This window comes from Gossypium raimondii, chromosome 3 (assembly GCF_025698545.1).
Source record: "Gossypium raimondii isolate GPD5lz chromosome 3, ASM2569854v1, whole genome shotgun sequence".
Lineage (NCBI taxonomy): Eukaryota > Viridiplantae > Streptophyta > Magnoliopsida > Malvales > Malvaceae > Gossypium > Gossypium raimondii.
In genome coordinates this window covers 45,536,923-45,556,602 of record NC_068567.1, presented here as the reverse complement: position 1 = coordinate 45,556,602, position 19,680 = coordinate 45,536,923, and the positions used below count along the sequence as shown (strand labels likewise).

The 19,680-nt window shown below is 33.2% G+C and overlaps 2 protein-coding genes, 1 long non-coding RNA gene and 1 other non-coding gene across 5 annotated transcripts; 2 read left to right on the top strand and 2 right to left on the bottom strand.

Annotated features, from left to right (window-relative positions):
• Positions 1-875: 875 nt before the first annotated feature.
• Positions 876-982, bottom strand: LOC128040242 (small nucleolar RNA R71). The gene has a single exon (XR_008194900.1). It is a non-coding gene; the product is annotated as a small nucleolar RNA R71 (small nucleolar RNA).
• A 2,433-nt stretch (positions 983-3,415) lies between these two features.
• Positions 3,416-5,831, top strand: LOC105794428 (uncharacterized). Its single transcript, XM_012623594.2, has 4 exons — positions 3,416-3,684; positions 3,770-3,851; positions 3,941-4,057; positions 5,544-5,831. The coding sequence occupies exons 1-4, from the start codon at positions 3,557-3,559 to the stop codon at positions 5,592-5,594; spliced, it is 378 nt and encodes a 125-aa protein (XP_012479048.1). The 5' UTR covers positions 3,416-3,556; the 3' UTR covers positions 5,595-5,831.
• Positions 5,832-5,844: 13 nt separating this feature from the next.
• Positions 5,845-10,330, bottom strand: LOC105794426 (mitogen-activated protein kinase 17). Of its 2 annotated transcripts, XM_012623593.1 has the most exons (12): positions 10,045-10,329; positions 9,663-9,781; positions 8,698-9,106; positions 8,472-8,599; positions 8,311-8,370; positions 7,781-7,930; positions 7,534-7,689; positions 7,302-7,439; positions 7,123-7,196; positions 6,674-6,772; positions 6,323-6,572; positions 5,845-6,233 (listed from the first exon to the last, which is right to left on the bottom strand). In XM_012623593.1, the coding sequence occupies exons 3-12, from the start codon at positions 9,101-9,103 to the stop codon at positions 6,201-6,203; spliced, it is 1,494 nt and encodes a 497-aa protein (XP_012479047.1). In that variant the 5' UTR covers positions 9,104-9,106; positions 9,663-9,781; positions 10,045-10,329; the 3' UTR covers positions 5,845-6,200. The 2 variants fall into 2 exon arrangements, with proteins under 2 accessions (XP_012479047.1, XP_052484380.1); XM_052628420.1 differs by lacking the exon at positions 8,311-8,370 and having other exon boundaries at positions 10,045-10,330.
• A 5-nt stretch (positions 10,331-10,335) lies between these two features.
• Positions 10,336-14,080, top strand: LOC128039811 (uncharacterized). The gene is made up of 3 exons (XR_008194489.1): positions 10,336-10,484; positions 12,781-12,844; positions 13,879-14,080. It is a non-coding gene; the product is annotated as an uncharacterized LOC128039811 (long non-coding RNA).
• Positions 14,081-19,680: the final 5,600 nt, after the last annotated feature.

Genomic DNA, 19,680 nt, shown 5'->3' with positions numbered 1-19,680 from the left:
TTTTAATATTGCATACATGATTATTCCTCTACAAATTGCTATTCTGTTTTGCCACATCCTGATTCATATAGTTTATAGTAATAGCTTAACCGAATCAATCGTATCTGATCTCTGAGGAGACGATCTTACTTACTACTTTATTACTTGATTCGATGTGCACACTTGCATATTCGTATTTTATATTCACATGTGACAAGTTTTTTGTGCCGTTGTCAGGTAATGACAATTTGGTGAAATTTGGTTTTGTTATTTTCTTATATAATTTCAGTAGTTTTATTTAAATTTGTTGTTTTTAATTTCTACAGGTTTGCTATTAGTGCATGAGTAGAGGAATTCTTGCTAACAAAGAGTATCCTTTTGACCTAGAGATCGAGAGAAATTTGAGAAGAAGGAGACGCGAATTGTAAGATATGGCTAGGATTGGAAATGATCCAAGTAGGGAAGATCCACTACATCCGAATGGTCGGGATGTTGATTTGTTTATCCCTCGTGTGATGGATGATAGAGAAAGACCCATTCGAGAGCATGTTATGCCAATTTTGGATGATTTGAATCCAGAAATAGTCAGGCCACACATTCAAGCTCAGCGGCTTGAGTTGAAACCGATAATGTTTCAGATGTTGCAAACGGTAGAACAGTTTAGTGGATTACCTACCGAAGATCCACGACTACACTTAAGACTTTTCTTCGAAGTCTGTGACTCATTCAAGCAACAGGGTGTTCCTGAAGACGTTCTGCTACTTAAACTGTTTCCATATTCATTAAGAGATCGTGGAAAAGCATGGTTGAACGCTTTGCTGTTGGGGATGGTGGCATCTTGGAATGATATTTGTCAAAGGTTTTTGCTACGGTATCATCCTCCAAATATAAATGCCAAGTTAAGGAATGATATCACACATTTTCGGTAATTAGAGGATGAGACGTTGTATGAAGCTTGGGAGAGATTTAAGGAATTACTTAGGAAATGTCCGATGCATGGTTTCCAACACTGGACACTAATGGAAATGTTTTACAATGGATTAAATGCACATACAATGATGGTAGTTGATGTGTCTGCTAATGGTACTTTGTTGGATAAATCATATAATGAAGCGTATAAGATTTTGGAATGGATTGCCAAAAATGATTGTCAATACCCTACTATGAGAGTGGGGACTGGCAGAAGAGTTGCTGGCACAATGGAGCTTGATGTAGTCACTTCATTAACGACTCAGGTATCATCTTTAGCTAATATGATGAAAACACTAAAGAAGCCAACTGCAGTTTAGGAGATGAAAATAGCCGAGCTATCATGTGTTTATTGTGGGGAAGATCATGTTTTTGATGAATACCAATCAAACCCAGCGTCTGTGTATTACATGGGTAATTTCAACCGGAACAATAACCCATATTCTAACACCTACAATCCAGGGTGGAAGCAACATCCAAACTTCAGTTGGAATAATCAAGGAATGTTGAACTCCAACAATGTTGTTCGATAGAATGCCACAAATGCACCACTTTGTTATAATCAACCCATGCCACGACAAAATGTTCAACAAATTTCAGCATCATCTTCTTCATCTATGGAAGCTCTGTTGAAGGAATATATAACAAAAAAAAATCCAGAGTCAAGCTGCATCTCTAAGAGCTTTGGAAAATCAAGTAGGGCAGATTTCCAATGCGTTAAACTGGAGACCTCAAGGAGCATTGCCAAGTGACACTGAAAATTCAAAATCTCAAGGGAAGGAGCATTGAAAGGCAATTACACTCAAAAGTGGTACTTAGTTACCTGGAGTTGTTAATGATGCCATTACAAACGAGGATAACTCAGATCTCACACATAGAAAGAATTTAGACCCATCTATGGAGCAGTTTACAACTGAGCGGACCAATCAAAAGAATGTTGTAACAGAATCAGATTATGCTACCAATAAAAATGCCACAGCAAAACAACATCAGCAATCTTAGCCTCTTGTAAAAATTCTAATTGAAGTGCTACAATTTGTTCCTCAAAAGGAATGGTTTTGTTTCGAGGCTCACAATTAGGCTGAGGATCTTGTAAAATCTCATTATCATTATGCCTTTTCTTATCATTACAGATAGTTGATTGTGCTTTATTTTTTAGTTCTGTCAGAGGGGGTAATTCACCCTCTTTGACATCATCTTTTGCTACATGCAACTCCGTGATCAGTTGCTCATTGCAGGCATTATGTTGATCTAGCAGGTGTTAACGTTCTTGCTGTTCTTGGAATTAACACTGTTGAGTTAGGAGTTGTTCCTCCATGAGACACATCTTTTCTTGCATCTTAGCAACATGGTGCTGGGAACTCAGTAGATATTATTGTTGGGAATTTTGATATGGGGGCATAGCCACGGTAGTAGGTTGACATTGCGAGGCTAAACAAGTGAAGATTTATTTTAAAAGATCATCTTTAGGGTCTTGTAGGGTGACAGGAGAGGATGACGTGTTAGGAATTGAAGGCGAGGCCATAGTGGCAATATTAATTGAGGGAGTATTAAGGGTATTTAAAAGTTGTGTGAGGGCTCCCATGGTAGTCATGGTTGAGCGATTCGATGTTTTGGGTTGGGTTGAAGGAAATTCAATGTTTTTTATATCGTCACCATTTATTAGACTGGAGAAATTGCAGGGTCGGTGTCAATGTTTTTGTTAATGAGGTTGTGGGTAGCATCATTCTGATTCTGAGACATTTTCTTTTGTCTACGCTTACTGTACCAATTGTTGATACAAAGTATAACAAGGGAGGAAGACATGTGGTATAAGGAGGAGATCAAGGTGATGTAGTGGAGGTCAGTTCAACTGTAAAGGCTGAGACCCGAAATAATGATGATAAGATAGGTTGATTGAAAAGATGAATGCTCAGAGTAACTCTAGGGTATAAAAATGGTTGATCCCTTACCCATAGTTTTCTAGGGTATTTATAAGAAAAAGTCTCCTTATCCATTGGTATGATATTGGCTAGACAAGTGTTTAATCTCGTTAAATGCCTAATGAATATTCATGGACACGTATTATGAGATTCTATCAATATGATGTAATTAAACCTAAATAGACTCATTATTGTCTTGAAAGTGTTTCAAATTATGATAATGCTCTCCTATGAACATGGATGATAGGTTCCGTTTGAAGTGGGCCGAATGGTTGTGCTCAGAGAGTCAATATAGGACCAACAATACCTTTTGGGCTTGACACATGTTTTCTGGAGAGAAGAGTATAACAAGGATGTTAGATAAGTTTTCGCCAAGTTAAATAAAAAATAATCTTGATGGAGCTGATTTTTGTAATCAAAATTTACACAAAGTTAGAAAATAAATATCATTTTCTTTTATTAAATTAAAATGAATAATTTGATTTAATTAAACATTTTCAAACTCGAAATTTAAGAGTTTTTAGTATAAAAACAGTTGGAAAAAAAGAGACTAATTTTAAGGCAGTACGCGTAGTTACACTGTTTCACGCAACAGCCGCAGTTCCATGAACGCCACATGTTCGATAGAATGTCTCTAGAATAAAAGAGTTCCTTCGTAGAAATACTTGAAAATTTCAGAGGCAACGATGATGCTCTATAATCTTCTCGACGGCGTCAAAGAAATTCTGAAGATTCAAAAGTTCCGAAGAATTGTTTCATACACTGGATTCTATTGCTTTGTTGCTGTTTTGAGCTACGCTTATACAAACAACACGTACATTCAATTGTTAGATTTTGTGGATTTTTATCATTTTTTAGCGTTTTCTTTTAATTGCTTTGCTTCGATATTTATTTTGCAGAACTAGAGCTGGGTATTCGAGGGCTGATCAATTCTATGCCTCTTATCCTGCTGGAACCGAGCTTTTAACTGACACTGCTAAGGTACCCTCTTTTATTCTCTAATTTTATTGCTTTCCCAGCATTTTAATTTCATATTTGGTTGACATTTGATTGTTTCTTGGTTTGGATAGTTATATAAAGCGGCATTAGGCAATTGCTTTGAATCAGAGGAATGGGGTCCGATTGAGTTCTGTATCATGGCTAAACACTTCGATCGTCAAGGGAAATCACCATATGCCTATCATTCGGTAAGTTACACATTGCTATTATGTATGTTTCATGTGTGTGCACGCATTCTTTTGATAACCTACTTAGGATTTTTTCATGGTATGCAAGATTAGGTTTTTTTTCCCTCCCTGTTTTACATGGTAGTTGAAACCTTAATTAGAATTGCGCTTTCTGTCTCTGCATCATTCAAGCATGATTTGGTTGTTTCTTTTTTATGTTGATTCTATGAAAATTTAAAGTAATTTCTTCAAATTGAACTGTACAAGTATCCTTAAGTGTAATTTTTGCAATATTTCCCGATTTCTGCTGATCCTAATTTAGAAAATAGTTTGTTCCCAAAAATGTCATGTAGAACAATCTACCATTACTTCCTGATCCTATTTCAAACAGACCTCTATAAAATGACTAATCAAACTTAAATTTCTTATGATAATTAAAGCAAGTTGCAACCAGAATAAAACGGTGGTAAAGAGGGTCAAAAGATGAATTCTAGAAAGGTGCTTGCTTAGAATTCTCTCTGTATGTTGAGATAGTACCGGTCAGCAGTCCAAGTTGGGTTGAGTGGAGTTACTTCTTTCGTTTGCATACCCACGATACTTGTCTTCTTGTTCTTCTCCACCTTTTACCATATCAACCTCCTTTATCCATAAAGAGGAGTTGGTTAACCACAGGGCACCTAGGCACTTTTTCTTGGACAGTAACTATCTGGTCGTTTATCACTCTCTGGGATTGAAGGGACTGTGATTACAGGCAAGATTATATTTGATTTTCGTATCATCCAAGTACTGTCGTACTGAATGGGAGGAAAACACCACATTGATGCAACTAGGTTAACTATACTGTTTAAGGGGTGTAACTAAGTGGTTTCAGCCTAGATTAATTTTCCCTCTCAGATGGCCTTATTTGTATTTGCTTAACATTTTCCTCGTTTTTGACACAATGGTTTCTCTTCTAAACCCCTTTCTTTCAAGTAGGGATCAAGTTGTACTCTGATACACCTAGAAAGGATAGACATCACTGAGTGCTGTTGTTCGGCCTTAAATCCACTCATACCTTCCCCCATGGATGTACATCAATGAAATTGCCTTGTACTCTTTCCTTCAATGTTCCAGTTTGTTTATAACTCATAATAATTTAAATAGAAATCCTCTGCTATGACTGGATGGTCGATGCTTTTGTTCTTTGCTTTTTTCGCACAAGGAGAGGCAAATATATTATAGTAAAAAGCAAATAGCAATGGCATAAACCAATAGCCTATACTGCTATTAACGGAGGCAAGCTAACCAAAAAGAAAATGGAAACTCATATAACCTTTATCTGAAAATCGACCAATGCATCATCCTTTTGATCATTTTACTTTGCTAAGATGTCATCTTTTTATGTAATGCAACGCTTAAAGGAAACTTCTAGTCCTTTTGACTTGATACAAATTGGATGACTTTTTATGGTAAATTTTCAGCTTGTGTTTGGTCAATGCTATCTAATTCAGATGTTATCTGATTGCAGCAATACATGGCCCACCTACTTTCTCATGGTCAACTAGATGGAAGTGGCTAGAAGGCTTTTAAGTACGAGATAGGAAATTCACTGCTAGATGAGCAGAAGCGTATTAGCACCCTACAAGTGAAATGGTCCGAACTATATTTAGACTTTATGACCATAATTTGCACCATTTGGCATTGACTTTAATGTTTTCTGATACGTGAATGTCATCTTTACTCTTTCTCTCGTATGAATTTGTTGAACTTTACTGAGAAACATCACATCAATATATACAAATCTCAAATGCATCCATATCTGCCACCAATTGAAATCGAATTGCATGTTTCTTGTTTTATTACCACGGTATGTACAATAAGAATGGCAAAATCTGCCCGTAATTGAATTGCTTGATTCATGTGTGAGTGCATTAGCTGAATCCTGCTGAACTATTGAGAGTTGACCCAAATTGTCACCGCAAGATTGCCTGCCTTAAATAATTTCTAAATCATAAGTCAGGCAATTTTTTTCCTTGTCCAGAGTACAATAAAGTAACTACAAGTAGCACATATTAGTTGATTAAGGCAGATTAAGAACCTCCAAAGGAATATCATGGACATAGCAAAAGAAAACCAAGAATCGGCAGATTTTTCTTAGTCAAACGTTTGCAAGTTCCCAAGCATGTTAAGCGACCAGTTTCTGCACTTCTCCGTGCATCTGGAAAGCAAAGGGAAGTGAGATAAGATGATATACCTAAAAAAACATTGATGAACGACAGTCAAATACATAGTTAGAGAATGACATACCCCTTGAGGTTTTCGAATGACGCCCACACACCTTGAAGCACTAATGCTTTCACTTTTCGACAGGCGACGACCATTTTGCACAGGTTTGCCGGAGGCTTTCTGAGTCCCTGCCACATTTTGGTTTACATATTCTGGTTCCACGGATGCTTGCAACTTTGTAGGGCTCTGAAGGGTTGCACGACCAGCAGAAGCCACTGTACGTTTTTTTGATTCATCAATGTGATCAGTATCATCATTGCAGACTCGCTCCCTAAGAAACAAATGATCATAGTCAGTACAATAAAAGCAACACATTCAAATAAAAAAATCGCAGATAAGACTATACATATGCATCTATTTCCGGATATTTACCTTGGCAAGGATGTATGTTTCCTTTGGAGCAGAATGCCTCTTTCAATTTTGCCTTGTCCCTCAAGACAGGCAAATTGTTGCCTATACCGATCAACTCCACTGCGTTGACATAAAACACTTGATTAACATTCAGCAGCATTTAGAGTAACGATATAGGGATGTAAGCTGTAGTTATGACAAATATTGCAGTAACAAGCATATGTAGAACAGTACTTAAAACAATGATAATGTGAAATAGGTGTTCATAATAACATCATTCATGATGAATGACGGTTTTGCTCATCACGACCTTTCAGCACATGCAACACTGTAATCTTTTGTGGAATACAAGATTTTAGTATCGCTATCAGTTTATGAATATAAAGGAACTTAATAATTCATCACTTCGTAGTTCCAGCAGCTGAGGCCTGACACTTATGTTCAATGTAACTATCAGTTGGATGCTTTACCTTGGATACATGAAGCTAATCTGATCTTTGCCTTTAAGGTGCTGCTGAAGCATCTGTGGATGGTACTCTAATATCTATTTGCAACATAAAATAAGATGAAGTAAACATTAAATAGAAGAGGGCATTAAAATGGATAATTTATCACTGAGGCAAGAACTAATCTCTATGCACATAAATACCTCTCTATAAATTAGCTCTCGGACATCATCTTCTGATAATTTCCTTCTTTCAAACTCGAATTCCAATTTTGAAATGGGTTGCATGGATGGTTCATTGTCCACATTTGCCAATCCATGGAAATATGGATCAGCTAATGCCTGCATAAAGAACAATCATATAAGTTAGGAAATACAATAACGTACGAAGAAAAGAGATTCAAACCTTAAAACTATTAGAACCCCTACAGTTTACCTCTTCAGCGGATGGACGGTCATTAGGATCAAATGCGATCAGACGCTCAAGCAATTTGAGGGCCAATGGATCTGTATTTGGGAATTTTTTTGAGAAAGGAATTGGTTTCTTTTTTCTCAAGCTATTCAAATAATTTCTAGCTTTTTCATTCTTAATCTGCAGATATTATGAAGAATCAAGATGGTTAGAAAAGATGTTGTCCCTGTTTAGAAAAGGCCAGGGAAGTATCTTAAAAGAGATGGCAAACCCTTGCGATTGTTTCAGCAGAGGGAGTGCCAAGCAAATCGGTCACAAGATCCAATTGGTCCACCACATTCTTCCCTGGAAACAATGCTTTTCCAGTGATCAACTCAGCAAATATGCATCCTACACTCCAAATATCGACCGCAGGGGTGTACTGCACAAATAATTGGGTTTAAAAATCAATTAAACGAAGTTCCTAGAGAAGTTTTGCTCAATTTGGTTCACCTGAATAGAATATAATTTCTACTAGCAGTGTATGCATATGACATGTATATGATATATCTAGACATTCTTCAATTCACAAAGTATATGCAAGGAAGCTTCTTTCTTACTCAAGAACCGGCTATTTTACCTCCTCAAGCAGGGCAGCAAGCATGACACAACAAGAAAACTAAAATATATAGTTTTTGTCGTTGCCTATTAACACAAAAATCCCTAAAAAGACTAAAAGAGGACAACTGAAAATTAATTATACAGCTGACTAACAATTCCTATATTAAATCAATTGAAGAAAAGGAAAACAACAGTACATACGTTGGAGTAAAATGAACCGCACAGTTCAGGAGCACGATACCATCGAGTTGCCACATAATCCTTAACAGATTAAATGATGATCAGATAGTGAAAACAGCAAACATGGTACACACAATAGTTATGAATAGCAAAGCAGTCAGAAGCAAGAAAGAAGCACTAACAGTCCAAAAAATAGCAGAAGGAACGTCCGTAAATGACACCCGAGCGAGTCCAAAATCACAAAGTTTCAGTTTGCAATCCGCATTAGCAAGTATATTTTTTGGCTTTAAATCTCTATGGAAAACATGTGCTGAAGAAATTGAAAGGAAAAGATTAATAAAAAGTGGGTCATTTATAATCACAAATTGGAGAAACCTGTACAACAATTGAGATGTAAAAGAAGGCAACCTGTGTGAATGTATTTCAGACCCCGAAGAAGCTGGTATAAGAAAAACTGATGATGCTCAGGGGTTAGATCATCATTGATTTTTATAACATGGTGAAGATCAGATTCCATCAACTCAAAAACAACAAATATGTCTTTGAATTCTCTTTGACATGGAGGAAGCATTATGTGTTTTATCTGAACTATGTCAGGGTGACGCAGCAGCCGTAGAAGTTTGATCTCTCTAAGAATACGTGTGGCTTCAGATGTGTGCTCAAAGATATTGGCTATCTTCTTAATAGCTACCTTCTCTCCAGTGTGAGTATCAATTGCAGAGGCAACCACACCATAACTTCCTGTGCCTACTACTTCCTTTATTTCATATTGACTTGCTTCGCCATATTCGGTGAAAAAGTCTTTGCCAAACATTTTCTGATTAAATCAAATAACCATTAGATTCGATCTGAAAGAAAGTAGCATGAAAAAACTTACTCCTAAGCATTCTCAGTGTACTTAAAGTTATACAAGAGAAGCATATCAAACCACCTATCATATAATATGAATGTTATGATTAACTTAAAGCCATTGAATTGGTAGATTTCAATATAGAGCCAAACGGATCTAACTACAGATTTATGTTCAAAATATTTTCTAAATATAAGAATAACTGTCACCCTTTGTTGAATGTTCAAGACTAATAAAAATCTCCAAGAAAATAGCTAAGAGGAGAAAAGAAAAAACTTTATGCAGACGAATACTATCATTAAAAGTCAATAAAAGAAATTCAACCCAATAAACTTATAAATAAATCCCCCTTTGTTTCAGTCATTTTCATCGTAAAAGCTATAATTTTCATTCTATGAGGAAACTTTCAAGCTTCAATATCACACATCTAACAGACATTCAAACCGCAGAAAAAGAAAAAATAAGTCTCATTTAAAAGAAAAACAGATACTTTAAATGATTAAGGAGCAAAAAGAGAAATTACTGTTTATTTTTTTTGTCGGCAAAGGAGGCCAAAGCAGAAGCTTGAATATTGATGAGTGATGAGAGAAGAGCTTCCTTCAAATAAACGCGGAGACAAGATATGAACTGCTCAAATAACACCTGCAACACCTTCTACGTATGAAAATACAGTGTAACGTAAACGTATAATTATACGTATATATAATACCCCGTATCAAGTAGGATGCTGACAAAAACTTGAATATGTCAAAACAGAACTGCTGTCAGAAAGGTCATCATTACTATTTATGTCACAAATATAAATTTGATAAAATACAGAATTTTAAAAAAAAATCATCATATTTTTCTCTTGTAATAAAAAAAGGCATATTTATCTGAAAAAAGGACTTGCTCGAAATTCGAACCTTATCTTATCCCCACATTTCCGGTGCTATAAAGAGAGAGGATCGGGGAAGAGGTGAGGTGATGTCGTTTCAGGCATCGGCCATAGATGATAGTAAGTAGGATTGCTATTAAGTTGTAATATTAATAATAAGAATGAAATTTATCAGAAGGGGAAAGCAAAGCAAGGCAAGTTGAGTTGAGATTTTGACGCGGAGGCTGCGAATCGCTGAGTGCATGAAACTCGGGCGGTGAAAGGGTGAGTTAGGGTTGAGCTCCGTCGCCTCTCCCTTCCCTCCCTTCACCTTCCACATGCCCTATATTTGTGGTTTTATTAACATGGCCAAATTTCGTATTGGGGATGATAATGAAGGAGGTGGTGCCACGTACGCAAAATACATTTGGAGTTCAACATCTTGCACTGCAATTTGTGGAAGTAACTTTGACGTCTGTGTTACGTAAGGTAACATCATTCGTCTATGAAATTGGAAGTTTCATGTATATCAATTTAGATTTCTTTTCTTTTTTTTGGGGCCAAGAAAATAGTCAACTTTTTTAAGGGTTATAGTAAATTTATTAGTCATTATTTTAGTCACTTAAAAAATTTCAATTTGATTACTAAAGTTTTTAAAAAAGTGACACTTTTTTAGTCAATATAATAGTATTTTTAGTCCTCAATTTTATATTTTCTATAAATTTGATCCTATTCCTATATCAAAATTATAAAACCTTGAAATTAATTAAAATTAGAAAATTCTATATAAAAATTTAAAAAATAAAATTTCAAAAATGTTGTCATTGAAGAACTAATATGTATGAGAATTAAAGAAAACTGTCTTTCATTATAATCCAATAACAATTTTAACTGAACAAAAAACAGTTAAATCATTACATATTTTCTCAATATTTAAAAACTAAATTAGTAATATATTCAAATTGGCCCTAAAGAAAATCTAGAACTGATTTTACATGCGCTTTTCTTTTTTCAAACTCTAATGTCAGTTTTTTTAGCTAAAAATTTAAATCAAAATTTTAATTCATTTAAATTATTTTTAAACTAAAATTGTAAAAACAAAATTCTTTTCTTTTCTTATAATAAGAAAGCCGTGTTATGTAAAAAAACAGAAGATGTGAAAATAAGTCAACCATTAATTTTGCTTTTTTAAAAATATTTTTAAAGAATAGGTATTGGATATTCCCATACAAATAATACAAAGAGAAAAGTTGGATGGTTTAAAATAATTTTCCTCATTTTCTTTCACTTAATCTATTTTTGAAATTTTATCTACTTTTATCTTTACTTTTAGAAATTTTTAAATTTTAAAAATATTTTCATTTTTTATTTTTTATAATTAAGGTCAAATTAATAGAAAGTATAAAAATTAAGGACTAAAATTGTTATTATACCAATTAAAAGAGTGTCAAAAAATAATTTTAAAATTTTAATGACCAAATTATAACTTTTTTAATTAACTGATCAAAACGAAAATTTATCCATAATTTAGTATTTAGTGAACAACAATATAATCTCCCTTTTAATGTCAAATTAAGATCGTGCTTTTGTATTTCCTAATTTCACGCGTTTAAAAATATTTTTTATTGACCTCGTAATAATATTTATTGATGATATTTTAAATTAAATTCATATAAAATAACACAAATATATAAGATTATATAAAATTTTATTTAAAATAAAAATCACTTCCCTATTATTATTTTCTTTTTATCATTTTTTCCTTAAATTTCATCCATAATCATTAGTTGACTTTCTGAAACAAATGTAATGCATTTTTACTAGTGACTTAACAATAAAAATTTTGTATTTAATCATTAAATTATATAAATTCCATTTTATTCATTATATTATTAAGTCTAGATAGACCTCGACACCCATATGTGTTTTTCTTGGAATTAAATTCTTTATGAAATTTGTGTCTTGGATGTTTAGAAAAATATAATAGCATCAAGTTTGACCTTGATACCATCATTTTTGTACTTGTGAGTAATTGATTCTCTTTAGTTATGACATAATGAGTTGACCTATAACGCCCTAAATTTCTTAATTTTGTTTCTGTGAATTCTAATATAAATATATGTATTTGTTTCAGTGGCTAAGTGTTCTAATGGTATGTTTGAGGCCTAAGGTTCAAGTTTCACTTTTAGCAATTTTTGTTATTTTTATCCTATACTTATCCATGTTAGGTAGGCTTATATTATATTTTTGGTAAACTTACATTAGAATGAGCTTGTTGGTTCGAGTGGTAAGGATTTAACTTGTTAGAGGTATTGTGTTTGAATTCTTGTGTGAGAGTTGGTGATTATTTTTGCTCCGGGTGCCTGAGAGAGTTTGGGTGGAGTTAAAAGTCAGAGGTAGTTGGATGTGGTTAGTGGTCAGATTTACTAGGATTCGGTTGTTGGTGGGGAGTTGAGGGAAAATAGGTGATTTAATTATTTTATTTTTAATTTAATTTTATCATTATCCTTTTCCCTAAAAATCAGCCACCGCTTTCACGTTCATTTTTTTTCGTTTTTCATACGTTCTTTCTTGTTCTTTTTGCTTTCTGTTCCTATTACTTTTCTAATTCAGACGAAATTCAAGTGTTATTTGCTCATCTCTGTCATTAAGATTGGTGGTTGTTGTTTGGTAAGTGCATAGTTGGCTTAAGTTTCTTTATAGAATAGATGAATGGTTGGGGATTTTTTATGGTGTTGAAGGGTTTCCTTTTAATTTTTCTTGGTTTGTGTTTACTGATATCTAGGTGAGAATTGTGCGTCAATGGGTGCTCTTTCGGCGGAGTGATTGTGTGGATTGTTGTCTTGAGGGTAAGTGTTTCTATCGATTAAGCATAGTTTTGCTGTTGGGTTTCGACATGTTAGGGTACTAAGTCGTATGCCTTCAAATTGGAAGAGTTCCTAGGGATTAATTCGTTGAATTCTGTTGATTTTAGTTACTGGGAATTTCATCATTTAGGCTGATTCAAAAAAGAAACCAAGTGTGTAATGAAAACATGGAAAAAAATGAGGTTCGACGAAAGCCGAAAAAGTGGCTTGTCGACGCCACATGGGCGTGTGCCCGGTCATGTGGCTGGCTGTGTACGACACACAGCTGTGTGACGAGCAAGGGTGTGGCTGTGTGGGCCACCCGAGCTAGGTCAATTTAGGCGTGTGGGCCACACGGGAATGTGGGTCATGGGCCAGGCCGTGTGGGCCACACAGGCAGGGCCAATTTGGGTGTGTGGGCCCAAAATTCTAAAATTTTCCCTAGGGTCACTTGAGTTGTTCCAATCGACTATGGGCCTTTTGTAGGGTCGGTAAGGGCTAACCAAACCCTTAATGCATGAGATCTGTTATTCTGATAGACTGATTTGCGTTAGTAAAATTGATATGTATGCCTGATTGTCAATATAAACATGTATGATATTTGTATATGAGCATGCTAAACATGTTGATTCTGTTATATTTGTTATTTGTATTCTTTATCTTTATTTGGGGTGGGTTTAGTATATGTGGAGAAAGTGTTCTGTAAGGCGACATTTTGCCTATTATCTAGCAGCATGGTTGCATGCTATTCTGCTAAGTGTCGTACAGACACAATGTGGTATGTAGGGATGGGTGGGTGTTTTATACCCCACATTATGTGATGGGATGTTCAGAGATGGTGTGTAGAGGATGGGGGTAGGATTTTGCATATCTGTTCTGATTATCTGATTCTGACATGATCTGTTTCTATTAAGGACTTGTGTCCGTATCTGTATCTGATCTGTACATGAAAACTTTGTTCCCATATGCATGAGTGTCTCTGTTAAGTTACACACTGAGTTTTTTGAAAACTCACATATGTTGTCTGTTCTGTTCAGGTAATCCTCAGACATAGGCGAGTCAGTGCGACAGAGGCTCAACGGTGACCACTAGTACAAAAACTGTCTTTAAATTAATGGTTTTATTTTTAGATTCTAGTTTTTCTTGAGAGTTTGTAAATTTTGAAACTCTCTGGACTGTTTGCTTTTGGTTTTGGTTTTGGATGCGTTTTTAAATTTTATACTGCGATGTTTGACAAAATCACGATTTTACGCAAACAAAGGTTTTTCTAAAAATACAAACTTGGTTTTATTTATAATGATTTATCCAACTTTCGCTGCAAATTTATGATTCACATTAAAGAACAACAATAACGGTTTTAATAAAGAATATAAAACGAGCTTTTCTGGAAATATGTACCCTTTTTGGTAACAAATAGTATGTAAAGTTTTAACCTAAAGGATGTGTTTAAAACCCTTCATCGTAACAGTCCCATATTCGTCCATAATGTCTAGGCTGGATTTTGGGTGTTACATGACCCCAATCAATCTTATTTACCAGATATTCCTTTAAGAACCTTGTACTTGCACTTATATAAATTTGACTTATTGGATATTAACCTCAAAATTCATGGGAGTTGAGATTAATATAAATTTTACAATAAAAGCTTAAACTATTTGTTTGAACCCTAATTTTTTTTTACTTCATCCTTAAAATTTGCCTTTTAGAGTATAATTCTAAACCTCTTAAAGTTAAGCTCTCAACTTTCTGATTTTTATCATGCAAGTATTTTGTATTATGCAATTGTTATACTATTAGTGTTATTAAACGTTTTAGAATTTTAATGTTATGTTAGATGTCATTTTTTGTATTGTTGAAATTGTTCCTATAATTAAAAATGTTTGTATTGTTAAAATTCATTATTGTGTTAGTATTATTCCTAATGCTAGTAATGTAACATTTTATAATTTGAATTGAAAAGATGATGAATCAATTTATTGCACAGGTATTTATAATGGATCAATTACGATGGGTGATATAAGCATCATTTTTCAACCGGACAATCACGTTGACATCATGTTTAAGACTAATGTCACATTGGAAGAAATGGAAATGAGGATTCAAGAAAAATCAAAGTTGAAAGTATGACGAGTGTATCTAGTTTGAAGTATAGATATTGGGATTTACGAGAGGTGGTGTTCATTTTACTCTAGTCATGCTTAATAACAATAATGATGTCGAGACTACCATATTTAGAACCAACTGTTAGATAACTTGTGTGCAAGAAAGAGAAATAAGAAATTGACTTGAGGCGTGAATCAATTTCCTTAAGACTTTAATTTTGCATATTGGATACAACAAGCTATAAAACAACAAAGCAGAATCATGAAAATGGCATAAATTGAGTATTATATAGGCATTGAATGGTTGTACATCAAAATATGTGTCACTTGGTACATACTTTTGTGTTTTCCCACAACATAACACTATTCAATTTTAAAAAGAAATTTGATGTTTCTTCATTTTGAAACTTTTAGGAAAGTTGTATTATTTCAATATGTTGATTTAGATGCAACTTTTGATAAAAATAATTATCGTAAGTATTTCGAAAAATAATAATTAAAAATATTATTGCACCACTAAACTCAAACTCAAGTCCAAGTGCCCAAGTGTCAATATTTCATTTATAAATACAGTCATGTTGATTTAGATGCAACTTTTGATAAAAATAATTATCGTAATTATTTCGAAAAATAATAATAATTAAAAATATTATTGCACCACTAAGCTCAAACTCAAGTCCAAGTGCCCAAGTGTCAATATTTCATTTATAAATACAGTCAGCTTTCTTTATAATAGTCACCCGTTATAACAACATTTTGCAATAATAACCAAGTTTCTAGGAGAACTAGTTTTTATGTTTTATTTTAATCATCTATAACAATTTTTCACTTATAAGAGCAACATCCATAGTTATGAAGTACATATTTTATTAAATTAGTTCCTATAACAACATATTGTCTAAATTTTAAGTAAAATTATAAGTATTTCATATAAATGGGTCTATTAATTATCAATTATTAAATAAAATGATCTGAATTAAAATATTATTTCAATAAAATGATTAAATTTCACGTGAAAAAAAATCTATTAATCATATTTATTAAATGAAAATAATCTTCAATAAGTGAAATTAAAATATCAATTCAATAAACTATTAAGTTCCCTAATTAAATATTCTATTATAAATTTGGAACATCATAAATTTGTAAATTGATTACTTGAATTTAGTTACTCGTGATAAATTAATTTAATTTGATAACTCATGTTGATTATTGAACTTATAAATTTTATGAACTTTATAATTAATCATGTGAAAGAATGTAATAAAATGTGCATAAAAATAATGCATACACCTATTATACGTATTTTAAATCTATTCATTTGATTATCACTTTCTTTATTTGATGGAAATTCATGATGTGAATTCTATGGCAAGTTTACAATGATTATGTTGTTATAGATGTATAACAACCACCTATTTATAAGAGGTAAAATCTAAGCAACCAAATGGAGTTATTATAGAGAGGGTTGACTATATATAAAGCCTAATAGGTAAGTCCACATACTTAGTGGGGTAGGCACCTAACTCAATTACACAAGTCATAAAGAATTTGTTATTGAAATTATTTATATTATGTATCTCTTTGCAATGAAAGATTACTAACATTGCAAACCATTGACAATCCTCCACTAGTATGGAATATTAGTTTTTTTTTTGCCTTTTACACAAATAAAATTATGAATAAAAGATTGTATCTCTCAATCGAACCACCAATAAGTGAATGTACGTTAGAATTTTAATAAAGTTATTGACGTTAACCATAACTTCTTGTATTAAAATTGAAAATAAACCACAAATAATTTTATTTATAACTCTTTCTAAAGTTATTTCATTTTTAGCATTAATATGACCATGTTATCCTTTCCTTTATAAACATTTGCAAGAGAACCCATTAATTCTTTTTGTTGAAGTGTTGTCACTTTTTATGCTTATGTAGGTAGAGTTCCTTTATTGTCTCCATTGCTTTACACATCAATCAATGAACTCCATTAAAATTGTTCAACTTATCTACACACAATGGATGCACTAGTCTTCAAATCACTTTCTATTTAGAATGGGGTTTACTAGTGCTTCAGAGACACATGAAACAACTTGTTTTTTACCATTTGAACTTTATAATTAAAGGTTACTAATTAAAAGATGGATTCCCGATGTTGGCATCTAATAAGGGTTTCACTCTTATTCCTATTGTAGTACTACTTACCAAATCCCTTGGTAATCATTTGGTTAAAGGATTTGTCAAATTGCTAGCTAATTTGACATAAGTAATGGTAATTACTCCATTAGAGATTAGTTCCCTAACATAATCATGTCTTATACTAATATGTCTAGACTTTCTATTATATATGTAACACCCCTAACCCGTCTCCATCGTCGGATAAGGGTTATGGAGCATTACAGTGCAAAATAGAACCTTAATCATCGAAACATGGATCAACATGCAATTCACATATTTATTTTCAATAACAAAATTTAAATATGATAAAAATACTTTTATGGGCCTTAAATCGAGCTTGATTGGCCCTAAAAATAGTTTGGAAACAATAAGGGACTTATTCGAAGCAAATCAGAATTTTCAGGCAAAATATGAAAAATTTGTAAAACAGGGGTCACACGGCCATGTGACATAGCTCAAACCATGTGGACATTCAAAATAGGGCTACACAGTTGTGTCATGGGCCGTGTGCCAAACTGTGTGAATATTCAAAGTTGGGTCACACGGTCATGTAGCAAGCCGTGTACCAGACCTTGTGAAACCTGCATTTAAAAAATAATGACATATGGCTGTGCGAACAGCCCGTGTGTGACACACGGTGCATTGAAAAACAAGTTTGCCAAAAAATGCTTTCTTGAGCCATAAGCATACCATTTGCTAACCTTTTTAACCTAATTAAAACGCACTTAAATGAGACCAAATCATGCTAAAATCATCATATATGCAACACCTTTATATCATTCAACCAATGTACCCTCATTAGTACCGCAAAATATACATCCAAGTAAATTCATATAGTTGACATGGACTAAGCCTAAAATCTACACCATATACCTATCATTCATCCATTTCAACTTCAAATAAACACAAATCAAGTCAAGAATCATTCAACATATACCTACTAATATGCCAATCAAAGACACCACATTTCACATACCAAATTTAGACTCATACCATATCTCAAAGTGCTAGTTTGAACCTATGTCAACCATGCCAAATAGTCATTCAAAAACATGCCATTATACCTTATAAAACCTACCATCTATAAAGTATGCATAAAGTTCATCCACACATACTTGTACGTATTATTCACATGCCATTATTTAATATCATTAATCACAAAAAACTTAGCATAACCTAAACAAGCTAAATCATTGAAATAACCTTTTTAACCCTATTACATGCCATTTATAACCATTAACCAAAACAACTAGAACTACCAAAATGACGAATGGATAGTGTGACAATGCTCCGACAAGATTCCGATCGATGAAGCTTTTTTTATTATCTACAAAATAGAGACAACAACTACGTAAGCAATTAGTGCTTAGTAAGTTCGTATAAAGGAAATTTAATTTTACCGAACATTTTAAATTAAACAACCAAACCTACTTTCATCATGTCATATGCCAAACTTCCTTTCCTATACACACCACCTCATAAGGTTAGTAAGTATAACATTACATGTAAGTTCCAAGTAAATCATGGTATATACATAATAAGCATTTAGGCTTTCTATATCATGCATCACATATATATATATATATATATATATATATATCCATTACACATTTTCTCATTTGAATCCACGTAGTCGGTAGATGATAAGTAAACATAACATCTATGGAACATAACATATATTAATAAATAAATTCCATGCATATTTCATCCATCACATGATAAATTTTCATCATTTTCATTTCATATATGCATATCCATCTTTCTATTTCATATGAACATTAGCAACATTAAGTTTTTGTACATGTCTTTCCATTAACTTTTTCTTACCCATTGAACCGTATAGAATAATATCGGATACTCGGGAACACCTTTCCATATAACCATAACCTGTTCAATAATACTCACATGAGTTGTGTAATGGGCCTGCTCACACGAGTTGTGGGTCGGGATGTTAGCTACACAATGCTACTCACATGAGCTGTGGAGAATCCGCAACAAATGTAGGAACTCAGCCATTGGTAGAACATTCAAGACCAGCACCCGAAACATATAATCCCTAATGACATGTCATTTGTATCCTAAGAATTTACAAAGTTCAAACGGGACCTTTGTACATATCCAATTCTTTAAATTTCATTATATTATATCATTTCGCACATGCTTCATAAAGTACACATTTTCAATATACACACCCAAACTCTATCCTTTCATTTCATTGTACCATTCCATTACACATTAAATAAAGTTCATATTTTCCATATATAGACTTTAATTTTAATTATGTTCACAACTTAATCCATTATACCAAAATTAATACACAACTATCAATCTAATTATGCATTCCACAAATATTAATTAATATTCCATCTAAAACAACAATAACAAATTTAATTCTTATACGAACTTGCCTCAATTAGAACGGTTGCTAAAACAGAGTCAACAACTAATCCGAAACCTTAGTTTTTTCCTTGATTTAAATCCAATTGTAGCGTTTCTTGATGTAAATAATATAAATTCATTTAATTAAATAATTCAAATATATTCAAATAATTAATTCAA

Coding starts and splice junctions, on each gene's coding strand:
- LOC105794428 (XM_012623594.2), top strand. CDS start 3,557: ATGATGCTCTATAATCTTCTCGACGGCGTCAAAGAAATTCTGAAGATT. Junction 3,685..3,769: donor TACGCTTATACAAACAACAC/GTACATTCAATT, acceptor TTTATTTTGCAG/AACTAGAGCTGGGTATTCGA. Junction 3,852..3,940: donor TTTTAACTGACACTGCTAAG/GTACCCTCTTTT, acceptor TGGTTTGGATAG/TTATATAAAGCGGCATTAGG.
- LOC105794426 (XM_012623593.1), bottom strand. CDS start 9,103: ATGTTTGGCAAAGACTTTTTCACCGAATATGGCGAAGCAAGTCAATAT. Junction 8,600..8,697: donor TCTGAAATACATTCACACAG/GTTGCCTTCTTT, acceptor CAATTTCTTCAG/CACATGTTTTCCATAGAGAT. Junction 7,197..7,301: donor GAGAGCTAATTTATAGAGAG/GTATTTATGTGC, acceptor TGTTGCAAATAG/ATATTAGAGTACCATCCACA.